The 13,460-nt window shown below is 36.7% G+C and overlaps 2 protein-coding genes across 3 annotated transcripts; one reads left to right on the top strand and one right to left on the bottom strand.

Moving 5' to 3' along the window:
• Positions 1 to 184: 184 nt before the first annotated feature.
• ciao1 (cytosolic iron-sulfur assembly component 1) lies at positions 185 to 5,692 on the top strand. Its single transcript, XM_017468091.3, has 7 exons — positions 185 to 517; positions 621 to 769; positions 1,139 to 1,250; positions 1,897 to 1,985; positions 2,111 to 2,300; positions 2,420 to 2,501; positions 4,785 to 5,692. Exons 1-7 carry the CDS (start codon positions 379 to 381, stop codon positions 5,017 to 5,019), a joined length of 996 nt encoding a protein of 331 aa, XP_017323580.1. The 5' UTR covers positions 185 to 378; the 3' UTR covers positions 5,020 to 5,692.
• A 1,506-nt stretch (positions 5,693 to 7,198) lies between these two features.
• ufd1l (ubiquitin recognition factor in ER associated degradation 1) lies at positions 7,199 to 12,646 on the bottom strand. 2 transcript variants are annotated; one of them, XM_017468088.3, is made up of 12 exons: positions 12,508 to 12,646; positions 12,045 to 12,177; positions 11,255 to 11,287; positions 10,528 to 10,649; positions 10,228 to 10,358; positions 10,047 to 10,119; positions 9,886 to 9,954; positions 9,575 to 9,643; positions 9,432 to 9,479; positions 9,219 to 9,307; positions 7,474 to 7,555; positions 7,199 to 7,322 (listed from the first exon to the last, which is right to left on the bottom strand). In XM_017468088.3, exons 1-12 carry the CDS (start codon positions 12,508 to 12,510, stop codon positions 7,248 to 7,250), a joined length of 927 nt encoding a protein of 308 aa, XP_017323577.1. In that variant the 5' UTR covers positions 12,511 to 12,646; the 3' UTR covers positions 7,199 to 7,247. The 2 variants fall into 2 exon arrangements, with proteins under 2 accessions (XP_017323577.1, XP_017323579.1); XM_017468090.3 differs by lacking the exon at positions 12,045 to 12,177 and having other exon boundaries at positions 12,508 to 12,636.
• Between the last annotated feature and the right edge of the window lie 814 nt (positions 12,647 to 13,460).

The following is a 13,460-nucleotide window of genomic DNA, read 5'->3' as shown; positions in this document are numbered from 1 at the left end:
GACACAAAGCAGCTTTACATTAGTATATAAATTCAGGATCTAAATATTACAATTGAATTGATAAATTTATCCCTAATGAGCAGTTTTATTTATCTTAAATAAAACATTAATTAACATGTTTGTTTTTATCTAGCACACGGGACTGGAGAAGTCTGTGTAGGCGGCGCTGTAGGTTATACAGTAGTATTGACCCAGGAAGCACCGAAGAAGCAACGAGCAGGAAGCCGGAAGTATCTGATAAACAACTGTTATTAGTGGCAAACAGTGAAGTTTTATTATTGTTGTTATTATTATTATTATTGTTAACATTAACAAGTTACTGAAATCGTCTCCTACATCGTGTGCGGTTCCCCCCCCCCGTGTTAGCACAGTGATCAAATGAAGGCTATGTTGCAGCTTGTGCACAGACTGAGCGCTCACCCGGACTCACGGTGCTGGTATGTGTCGTGGAGCCCCACAGGAGCACTGCTGGCTTCCTGCGGAGGAGACCGATCTATACGGATATGGGGCAAAGAAGGTAAACCTGATTCACACACTCACACTGCCCATTCTTGCTCATACTCACTCGTGTCTGAAGTGTAAAACAAATGTTCTTTAATGAATGTTGTGTACCCGCACAGGAGACACTTGGCAGTGTAAGAGTGTGTTATCAGATGGACACCAGAGAACTGTCAGGAAGGTCTCCTGGTCGCCCTGTGGGAATTATCTTGCATCTGCCAGCTTTGATGCCACCACGTGTATCTGGAAAAAAAAGGATGACGAATTTCAGGTTAAAAAATAATATATAAAAAAGAAAAAAATGCATATGCTTCTATATGTACTGTACGCAGCATGTACTTGTATGGTGTGATATATAAACACAGAGATACTGTATTAAAACACCTTTGTTGCTGGTTAAAACGTGAGCCGATGCCCCATATTTTCCATGCACTGAGTGCTAATAATACGCTACCCCTCATCAGTGCTTAGTTTACGAATGAACTGGATCATTTTGTTTGGCACACTGTTTTTCAATACAGCACCAACACTACAGCTGCTCCATCTCTAAGCTTCAATTACTATAAATGTATAAATGTCGTATTTAACATAAAACTTTTCAGCTTGGCACTCAGATTTCATACTCATTGTTTTTCTTCAGTGCCTTACGGTGTTAGAGGGACACGAAAATGAGGTGAAGTGTGTCGCGTGGGCCCCATCTGGTAACTTACTAGCCACCTGCAGCAGAGATAAGAGCGTTTGGATATGGGAAGGTGCGTACTGTGAATCTGAGATGTATTTTAAAAAAAATTCCGAACAAACTGCAGCCAAAACTGACCCTTTTGGTTTTCAGTCAAAAGAGTAAAAACGCCAAACATTTTGACTACCTGTTTATCACAAGGGTTTTTATACAAGAGTTTCCCTACAGCACCTGACAGCATGACATCCCTATCATGAGGCAGATCACATACACAGTAGTTTTACTTTTTAATTGATTTACTTATTGTCCGTTTGGTTTTTGGAATAATACCCTACTGAAGTGGCAAACTTGTCAATATTAGAGTGTTTTTTAAATTACCATTTAATTACTTTTCCATTTCAAAACCACAAAAAAAATCAATGATAACAATTTATAGCAAATTAATAATAATGAATGAATGTACTAATAATAAATGGAGGGGGGAAAAAACATGGTTTTTGTTACAGAATCACCTTGAATTTTTTTCCATTCTCATTTTAGGGCATCAGCGCAGTCAGGATAATATTATTCTTAGTTTGCGTTAGACTTCGTAGAGTCTTAGTTTGCATGCTCCATCAAATTCTTGGGCAGCAGGAACAGCTGCATCCATCTCACCAGTGCATATACTGACACAAGGGTAACGTGTAGCTTCATGTCACCTGCCTTTTTTTTCTCTTCAGTGGATGAGGAGGATGAGTATGAGTGTGTGAGTGTCGTAAATTCTCACACACAGGATGTGAAACATGTAGTTTGGCATCCCGCACAAGAGGTATGATTTTCCTTGTTTAAAAGTTTGCTAATGCAGTTCTGCTATCATCTGCAGTGTACGCTCTATTTTAGAGCATGTCTATGTAATAGTTTTTATTTATTTATTTGTTTATTTTATTTTTACAGCTACTCGCTTCAGCCAGTTATGACAACAAAGTGTGTATTTATAAAGAAGAGGATGATGACTGGGAATGCCGGGCAACCTTAGAGGGACATACATCAACAGTGTGGAGTCTTTCCTTTGACCCTGAGGGACAGCGACTGGCTTCCTGTAGTGATGACCGCACTGTAAAAATATGGAAGGATTGTGGGACAGGTGAAAGAGAACTTCAAGACATGGAAATGTATTGCATATATTAAGTACAAGAGCTTCTGAAGTGTTTTCTAAGTTAGATTTAAAGGTACTTTTTTTTTGTACATGTGACCTCCCTACAGGTGATGAATCCGTCGATGGTTCATGGAAGTGTATTTGCACCTTGTCTGGCTTTCACAGCCGCACAGTATATGATGTCGCATGGTAAGAATTTACTAGAATTTGGTTTAACCATTGTGACTGCCCAAGAGCTGTTACTCTTTGTTGTTCCAAACTTGTAATTGGTTTTAAGCAATTAGTTCAAATGTTGTTATAAATATTAGAAGTCTTGTCTCTTATTGGAACATCAGCCATTTTAAGAACACCACAAACACCAGAATGCATAGAATTTATTCTTACAAGAAGTCTTTACATCTTGGCTTAATATTTTCACAGTATTCTTATTTGAAATATCTAGTGGGTGATAAAGAAAACATTCAGTTATTATGGTAAACATATTCAAGGGAGTTTCACCAAACATTACTGCACTGTCCTTTGTGTCATGAGTTGTCATGACATTATTTGTACCAAAAAAAAAACCCCACATATTTTAAAGTTAAGAGGTAAATGTCATACAAGTGGATCAGATGATGATATAGATGAAGACAAAGAGTAGATCAAATATTTCTGAAGTGTCTTTATTTCATAAATCAAAGACCGTGCAAATTAAATCGGGTGACAAGCTCACGTCTGCCTGTGTGCACTTGGAAAGAATTTCTGGGCTCTGAGTTTTAACACTAAGCAGAGGTGTATTAGCTAGTCCAGCAGGCAAGTGGCAGCTCCAGTGTGCTTCCCAGTCCTATGTTTTGTTGAGGAGACCTTGTTGACTAGGCTACAAAAGGGTAGTAGTTAATGTAATGTTTGAAAGTATTTTCAGCATGTTAAGTGCAATAACACAGATGAAGAGAAACAAGGGAGTATATGATATGATCATGTAGTACATCATGTCTGCACTTTCAGCAAAAATAAAGTGGTGGCTGTAAGATTTGATGTTCTGTCCTCCAAACAAACAAATATATTATGAGTCTGACTAAGGTCTTTTTTTTTCTTTTGTTTAAACATGAGATGACCACGTGCTTACAGGAGAGTTACAGTGCCCTCCACTAATATTGGCACCCTTGGTAAATATGAGCAAAGAAGGCTGTGAAAATTTGTCTTTATTGTTTAACGTTTTGATCTTTTGCTAAAGAAATTCACAAAAATACTCTGCTCTTATGGTTGCAAACAAAACACAGGTTTATATAAAAAAAATTGTTAAATATAGATGTGCAACAATTATTGGCACCCTGTTAATTCAATACTTTGCGCTACCTCCCTTTGCCAAGATAACGGCTCTGAGTCTTCTCCTATAATGCCTGATACATAGCAAGGGATCTGCAACCATTCCTCCATACAGAATCTCTCCAGATCCTTAAAATTTCGAGGTCCCTGCTGGTGGACTCTCCTCTTAAGTTCACTCCACAGGGTTTCTATGGGTTTCAAGTCATAGGACTGGGGTGGCCATGGCAGGACCTTGATTTAGTGGTCAGTAAACCATTTTTGTGTTGATTTTGATGTATGTTTTGGATCATTGTCCTGCTGGAGATCCGTCCATGACCCATTTTAAGCTTTCTGGCAGAGACAGTCAGGTTTTCATTTAATATCTGTTGATATTTGATATAGTCCATGATGCCATGTAGCCTAACAAAATGTCCAGGTCCATAGGGGTGCCAATAATTGTTCCACATATTTAATAAAGGTTTTTTTTTTATAAACCTGTGTTGTGTTTGCAATTCTTTGATATCCATGAGAGCAGAGTATTTATTGTTTAACCTTTTGATCAAAAAAAGTCACAAAAAGACAATTTTTCACAGCCTTCTTTGCTCCTATTTACCAAGGGTGCCAATATTAGTGGAGGGCACTCTATATGACACATTTCAGCTGGGCTTTATTTTGCTTGTTTTTGTCAGTGATTCCACATACATGAATGTTCCTGATTATGAAAAGATGATCCTATCATGTGTGTGTTAATTAATCCACCTAGACAAAAATGTTCTACCATCAACTAGATCATGCCTCAGCTGATGTTTGTAGTGCAGCAGGAATCGGAGCAAAGATTGCGCTGTAGTTACAGCATCAATGTGCATCCCAATACTGTGAAGTGCATTATGTTTAAACATACATACAAAAAGGACTGCTTTTTTCTTTTTCTGGGAGTCGGACCCACTTGTTCACTGGGCACCTACCAAAAAAAAAAAAGAATATCCCGACAAGAAATCTGTTTGTGTTTCCACCAGGCTGATTTGTCCACCCCTGCTGAAAATTTCAGACCCCCACAAATCACCCCTTTTAACTATATTATTTGTATGCTTAGATTGTATTCTGCCTCACATGTTGTACAAAAGTCTATCCACTGAATAAATTTAACACAATACTTTGCTTTCTTTTTTTTTTCTTTTCCTTTTTAAGGTGTCGTCTGACTGGTGCACTGGCTACAGCTTGTGGAGATGATGGAGTTCGTGTTTTTAAGGAGGAAGCAGCCTCTGATCCTGAGCAGCCTGTGTTTTATATATCTGCTCATATGCCCAAAGCCCATAGCCAAGATGTTAACTGTGTGGCCTGGAATCCAAAGGAAGCAGGTTTGCTGGCCACATGCAGTGACAATGGAGAAATTGCTATTTGGAACTACCATTCAGATGCTTAACATGGAGAGGGAATGTTCTCTGTGAGGTCTGCACTGGCTCCACAAAGCATTCAGATTTAACAGCAACATGTATGTATATGTATTAGCTTTTCTGAATTGTTAGAATTTGTCTGTTTTAGTGTCTGCTTTTTGGGCTTATTTTACAGTGATGCAGATGCAGCAACAACACTGTCACATTTTTCTTCCCAGCTCATTTCATGTGTAATGTTTTTACAATTGTGTATTGCATTCTTGCTGTGCTGGTCAGTGAGAACAACAACTGGAAGTTCAACATTTTTCATATTGCACAAGAAAATATTGTAAAGCTTTGTTCCTGAAGACTAAAGATTATCCCTAAATACTGTGGTCCTCAAATAGCCATCATTTTCATTAAGTACTTCAAGGATGTAAATCCTTTGTGAAATCTCAATATATACACAAAATATACACAAATATTAAGGTATTACATTTGTATGTTCTTATATATCATCATAAAAAGCCTCAGGCATTCATGTGCAAACCTTTTGACCAATAATGTAGCAGGTATAAACATGTTTTATTCAAGGTTCTGTCCAAAATTTATACTTACATTATGTACGATTATCAGCAGAAATTTTGTGCTTGAAACATTTTTACAACTGTATAACTATATTAAAATTTCTGTAGGAAAAATAAATGAAATGATGCAGGGGAATGAGTATTGTTTGATTGGTGAGAGGGTATAGCCAATTCTCAGAGCATCTATATGTTGTAAAACACCTCTCCTGAAAAACTAAACAGACTAATTAATCACTCCATCATGATTTCCTCTTATACAATATTATGACAAAATAATACATAACCACTCACCATAATATAAACAACTTGTACAAATTTGAATGTGTCCAACACCATAACTCCAAATATCCCTTAACATACCAGTTAAAGTCCAATATATTGAATATGTATTATAGTATTTATGACCCCAATTCCAAAAAAGTTGAGATGCTGTGTAAAATGTAAAAAAAAAAAAAAAAAAAAAAGAACAGAATGCGATGATTTGCAAATCTCATAAACCCATGTTATTCACAATAGAACATAGAAAACATATCAAATGTTTAAACTGAGGAATGTACCATTTTAAGAAAAAAATGAGGTAATTTTGAGTTGATGGCCGCAACATGTCTCAAAAAATTTGGGATGGGGCAAAAAAAGGCTGGAAAAGTAATGTTACTAAAAAGAAACAGCTGGAGGTTAATTGAAGTCAATAACATGATTGGGTATAAAAAGAGTATCTTAGGGAGGCAGAGTCTTTCAGAAGTAAAGATGAGCAGAGGTTCACCAATCTGCGAAAAACTGCATCTACAATTTGTTGAAGAATTTCAGAATAATGTTCCTCAATGTAAAATTGTGAAGACTATGAATATCTCATCATCTACAGTACATAATATCATCAAAAGATTCTGAGAATCTGGAGAAATCTCTGTGCGGAAGGGACAAGGGTGAAAATCAATATTGCATGCCTGTGATCTTCAGGCTCTCAGGCAGCACTTCATTAAAGACATGATTCTGTTGTGGCCATGAAATTCAAAATTACCTTATTTTTTTCCCTTAAAAAGGTACATATCGTCAGTTTGAACATTTGATATATTTTCTATGTTCCATTTGCAAATAACGTTGGTTTATGAGATTTGCAAATCATTGCATTGTGTTTATTTACATTTATTTACATTTTATACAGCATCCCAACTTTTTTGGAATTGGGGTTGTAAATGTGATAAACAATAACCATTTTAATGAAGCAGTATTAAATCAGTTATTTTCAAGGTATTATAATGGCCTCATGGTATACATAGTCATAACAAATAGGCATGAGGGAAGGCACATCCATAGAGAAGTGTATTGAGCATCTGACGTCAAGATTCAGATATAACGAAAAAATATTTTAAGATGAATGTCTTTATTTAAGGCCTATGAATATAATTAATAAATTGTATACAAAAAAAGAGATCAACCAGCAGCAGTGGCTCAAAAGTAGCCTCATTGGGTCTTCTTTATTCAACTGATGTAATTAATTTATATATGCAAAGTTAACAAAATAATATATGGTTATTGGATTTACACCTGTAACTGATGTAATAATGCTTCATATCCTGTGGCAAAAACATGGATTCTCAGTACATTTGACCGTTCTATTCTTAAAAACAGAATACATTAGGAGTAGTTTGTAGATGCTTTTATTATTTGTTTCTGGTCAACTTGTGGTTTAATCATGGTTTCCTGCCCTTCTTGCGCAAGGACTGGCCTTCTCCTGAGAATGCAATGAAGTTACTGGAAGAGTCATCCTGCACACAAAGAACAAAATCAGTGACAGTAAAACTATTTGACCTTATATTTTACAGATTTCCTGAACTAGTAATCTTTTCACGTTTATAAAGGTCTATGGTGTGTATAGATGATTGTGATAAGTGTAATCAATTGTGTCATTTACAGTACCTCCTCTGTTTTCCGAGGCTGTGGTCTGGAGTTTCTGATGAAAGTGAGCTTCCCAACTTTGAAGTCATAGTTCGGAATACCCCTGTTAAATAGTTAGAAAGGTTTTATGAAAAGTCCTAAGACACTAGTTAGAATGGACATACAGTCATGTGAAAAAAAGAACTCCATGGAAATTGTTGTTTTTTTTTATTGATACTCTTTGAAACCATGCCTATTAATAAATGTGATATACTATCAAATGACATAAAATTGACATTTTGTAGTAATTTTCACAATTTAAATGAACAAAACAGATCAGTCACATGGAAAAAGTAAGTACACCCCTACATTTATCACACCTTCAAATCCATAAAATTAGAATCAGGTGATCAAGATTGGGTGCCAGTGATCAGAAGTTGCTTAGGGAGTGCAGGTGGAACCTGTCTTATTTATATCCCTATTATATCTAGTGTCTGGTGTTCCCTTTGTTATTGAGGTGTGTGATGTCATTATGCCAAGATCTAAAGAGTTCTGCAAGGCCTTAAAATAGGTTGTGGATGCCTATGAGTCTGGCAAGGGATTTAAAAAGATTCCAAATTATTTAAAATACATCATTCCATTGTAAGAAAAATCATCTACAAATGGTGCAGATTTCAAACAACTGCCAATTTGTCCAGGACTGGCCATCCCAGCAAATTCACACCAAGAGCAGACCAGTTGTTTAAAAAAAGTCTCCAAAAACCCCAAAATTTCATCACAGCATCTGCTAGTAAGTCTTGCAACTGCTGGTGTTAAAGTGCATGCTTCTACAAGAAAGAGACTGCACAAATTTGACCTGCATAGGAGGCGTGCCAGGAAAAAGCCTTTGCAAGACTACAGTTTGCCAATGAGCATATAGGTAAAGACCAGGCCTTTTGGAATAATGTGCTCTGGACAGACGAATCAAAGATAGAGTTGTTTGGCCACAGTAACAGCAGACAGGTTTGGTGCAGACCAAAGACAACTTTTCAGGAGAAGCAGCTCATACCAACTGTGAAGGACAGTGGTGGAAATGTTATGGTTGGGGGTTGCTTCGCTGCCTCAGGGACTGGACAGCTTGCATTCACTGATTCAACTATGAATTCTGCATCATATCAAAGAGTGCTTGAAGATAATGTGAGGCCATCTGTCCAAAAGTTGAACGAAAGTGGACCTTTCAATAGGATAATGATCCTAAGCACACTAACAAATCAATCAAGGAATGGCTCAAAAAGAAGAAATGGAGGTTTATGGAATGGCCTAGTCAAAGCCCGGATTTGAATCCCATTGAAATGTTGTGGGGGGGATTTGAAACTGGCAGTACATGCAAGAAAACCCTCAAACATCTTGCAATATTCCAAGAATATTGCAAGGAAGAATGGTCAAAAAACCAGCAAGCTGATGTCAGAGACTGGTGGAGAATTGTGCAAAACGCCTACAAGACGTTATTTCTGCTAAAGGGGGCAATACTATCTTGTGAAGCCAAGCGCGTACTTACTTCTTTCATAGAAGAATATCACATCTGCTATATATATATATATATATATATATATATATATATATATATATATATAACATATCATTGTTATTTCTGTTGAATAAATTATTGAAAAAGCAAATTTTCCTTGTGGTTTTGTTCAAGTATATCAACTTCATTAATAGGCATTGTTTCAAAGATGATCAAATGTTTTCTTGTCCAAATATGTCAAAAAAGCTTAACTGTATGAGAGAAAGTGGTGTGATCTTACCGTTTCATGTCACCTGGAACAATGGGAAAAGGACTTGGCTCAATGCCTTTCTTCTTTCCATCAAGGCGATTTCCAGAGCCTGTGAAAGCCTGGGCAGGATGAGACATAGCAGAGAAAGTGTCATGATCTCTAAAATCACAACTTAATAAGAATTTACTAAATACATATATATTGTCTTTTAAGAATATAGTGACAGTGCTATGTTTTGCTCACTCTGAATCCAATATCCATGTCATAATTACTGGGGTCTGTCTCCTCATCCTAACAGGCAAACAGGTTTGATTTAGTTTGGAAAAATAGTCACTGTTAAAATGATGAATGTTAAAATGATGAATAATAAAATGATGAAAACATACCGCTGGTTCCTCATGATGCTGTGTGGGTCTCTCTGGTTCTTTATAACCAAGTGGAGCATCAAAGTCAACCTAAAAGAAAATAAATAATATTACACACACACACATATATACACATATATACACACATATACACATTTTATATTATAAATATATATATATATATATATATATATATATATATATATATATATATATATATATATATATATATAATGAGAAAGAAGAGGACATGTAGATTAAATGATCAGAGCTTCTATGTACTGGTATTGTCTTCTATGCCTATAAACTAAACAGCAGTGCAGCAGCCGTACATTCATGTCACATTCAATAATGGACACTGCTTTGTCCGGTTTGGTTTCCATGACACGCAGCTCATAGATCTGAAACAGACAAAATTCACCTTTTCATAGTTTGCATCTTTTGCTGAATGAAACCAAAACATGTGCACTGAGAGTGTTATGCATTCACTCACCTTTTCATTATAGTTAATGGCAATGACATCACCAGTAGTCAAGCAGGCAAAATTTCTCAAAGCATTTTCTAGTCTAGAAAACAAAAAGCATAGCATCTCATTATATTTGACTAGATCAGTGAGGGTTTCTCTACCACTTGCCTGACAATAAGTGCTAACAACCCTAATGCATGCAGCTTACACAGCTTTGGGGTTTGTGATGTCCAAGAAGTCTGGACTCTGAGGCTGAAATTTAGAGTATGTTGCTACCATGAGATTGACACTTTCAACCTGGACCAAACCTCCTTCTTCCAATAAGAGGTTCTGCATCATCTGTGGGAAGACCATACAAAGATTACTGGAATATACAATTGTCTTTAAATAAACAAACAAACAAACAAACAAACAAATAAATAAATAAATAACCATCAGTAATTATAATAAATATTCTATTATTTCAGGTCAAAAATAACAGCTGATTATTTGAATTTCAGCCTCTTACCCAGTGAGGCAGATAACAGATCCCTTCATCAGCAACAAACTCCAAAACACCACAGTGGGTCATTCTGTCCGAGTTCTTATTGGTCAGTTTGAACAGCATAGGGTATGTGATATTAAGTCTGCCTGTTTTAAAACAGACACAAAACAGCTTCCATCAATTATGTATCATGATTAAAAAGTGATATACCATGATTAGAATGTCCATAGAAGCATCCCAGAGGGCAGATTTTACAAAGAATATTCTACTATGTGGTTACAGACTGCATAGTATGTTATCAAGATCTGTAGGCACAAAGAATGGCTGAGGAGTGTGTCGGTCCTCTCTACATTACATTTACAGCATTTGGCAGACACTTTTATCCAGAGCAACTTACATTTATCTCATTTATACAACTGCAACTGAGCAGTTGAGGGTTAAGGGCCTTGCCCGAAGGCCCAACAGTGGTAGCTTGGCATTGCTGGGGCTTGAACTCATGACCTTCTGATCAGTAACCCAGAGCCTTCAAGCTAACAATGTCCCCTCTCTCTAGGCTGAACCTGCCTCCTAGACCCTAATCTCATTAACTGTGAGAGGAATGCCTCTCACTGGGGTTTTAGGTGTGATTGACTGCCGGATGAGTTGCTGCAAAAGGCACCACAGTTGAGTTTCTCCCCAATGAGGTAGAACGGTATGCACTGGGCCTGGATATCAGTAACATTCTGGAAAAAGATTTAATTTATGTACTCACTTAGCTGGTCCAGTGCTGATGGGGGCATGATAACTGGGAAAAGAGAAAGAAGGGAGTTAGTATATACAGTACTATGCAAAAGTTTTAGGCACATGCAAGGAAATGTTGTAGAGCAAAGATGCCTTCAAAATAATCAAATGAAATGTTTGTACATTTAAAAAAAAAATTTTTTTAACAAAGTCAATATTTGGTGTGACAAAAAAAAAACTTAGTCTCCAGTACAATTAGTGAAGTTTTATAAAGAAATGAGCTGTAAGTTTATTGAGCATCTTGCAGAACCAGCCAGTCAACCAGTCTTCTTCTGGAGACAGTCTTCTGATGGTCACACTTGCTTCTTATATTTGCAGCAAAACCCAGCAGCCTTCATTGTGTTTTTTATCTGAAAAGTGTCTCTTACTATTTAATATGCTGCTTTTTTTTTTAATGACATACAAACATTTTTCTGTAACATTTAATTTTGTGCTAGAAAACTAATGTTTGGAAATCTAAAATGTTTTTGTACTGACTTGATATAGAAGTCATAAAATAAAACATATATAACAAAGTTTGTACTAAAAATAATAGGGTGCCTAAAACTTTTGCACAGTACTGTGAATATATAGATACATATGGATAAATAGACCTTTTGAGCCTCAAGTAGAAACTTCCCTACAGTTCTACACTACTAGTTCACTTCAATAGTCAGCACAATAAGCCTAATTACACATATTTACACACGCACAGTGCATTCGCTAGTATGTAATAAGTTTTTGACGTAAACACTACAATCATAGTGAGGCTTTTCAGATACTTTTTCCGCCTTTCTCGACGTCTGATCGGTCGTTGGGCCCGGCCAGCATTGACACTGAGTAACAGCGGTACTGAGTGGAGAAGCGGTTGTGAAAGGCCCGCGGGATCGGGTGATCAAACATGTTGAAAGAAAACTGGAAATAGAACATCTAGCATTAGTACATGATGCACGTTGTTCTCGGGCCTTTCTGATAACAGTAGTTCTGCTTATGTTACACTGTAAATACTATACAGTACTATAATATAATATAATACAAACATTCACTCCGCACTATGATCGAATAACACTAAACAACCATAACACAACGGTGACAGGGCAGCTTCCACCAGCCTGCTGCTTTGCTCGCTGGCGTTAGCTCTCTTAGCTTAGTTAAGTTAGCTTCGTTTCAGTGTAGAAATGACTTCGCTGAACAGAATCCTAATCTCAAACGCGTTACATTGGTCATTCAACTGCGATTACCCACCATGGTGTCTTGTTATTCGTATACAGTTTCAAATACAATAAAAAATGATTTCACGAAAGCTAGCTAGGATAATACAAGAGCTTTCCCTTCGTAGAGAAGTACACAGTCAAGGAGGATGTGACGCATACCCCCAACAAACCCACGGTCCAATCAAATTACTCTTACTCCATGCAGCTAGCGATTCTTCTTCTCTTTTCTTTCTTCTTTTTGTTTTTAAGGCGGTTGGCAAACCACTAAAGGTGCATTACCGCCACCTACTGGACTGGAGTGTGGGCCGTAGATTGGCGGGGAAAAATAATAATAGTAAAATAATAATAATAATAATAATAACCATAATAATACTAAAATTAAATAAAAAACACTAATAATAAAATAAACACTAAAAGAAAATAAAGAGATAAATAGCTATATACTAGTTATTCGTACTATAGATTACTAAATTCTCTCACTTATACCAGTACTTTTTAAATAGTTCATTAGGGGGCGGTGCATTTACCCAGATGTTTTCCCCAGCAAGTTCTCTAGTATCATGTTTTGTTTTCCAATCTGCATCTCTAGATCAGCTCTTTCCTCCTCATACCTTTTGCAGTCTAACAGAATGTGTTTCACTGTCTCTTGTGTACTGCAGTGTGTGCAGAGTCCAGTGGGGTGTTTTCCTATTCTGTTTAATGCTAGATTTAAGCCAGCATGACCTATTCTAAGATGCGTAATTATCATCTCTTCCTTTGGGTTTCTGCCCTGCATCACACTCATGCCTACTTGTTTTTGTATGGTATATAGGTGTCGTCTGGTGTCAGCTGTGTCCCAGTATTCCTGCCATATTTTATGCGTGTGTCCCTTTATAATGGTTTTGATCTCTGCTCTACTTAATGGTATTTCTATATCAACTGTTTCATGTTTTATAGATCTTTTTGCCAGTACATCCACAATTTCATTCCCTTCTATCCCTACAT

The sequence above is a fragment of the Ictalurus punctatus genome, chromosome 5 (assembly GCF_001660625.3).
Source record: "Ictalurus punctatus breed USDA103 chromosome 5, Coco_2.0, whole genome shotgun sequence".
Taxonomy (NCBI): Eukaryota; Metazoa; Chordata; class Actinopteri; order Siluriformes; family Ictaluridae; genus Ictalurus; species Ictalurus punctatus.
The sequence above is the reverse complement of the archived record's forward strand: the minus strand, read 5'-3'. Positions and strand labels throughout refer to the sequence as shown.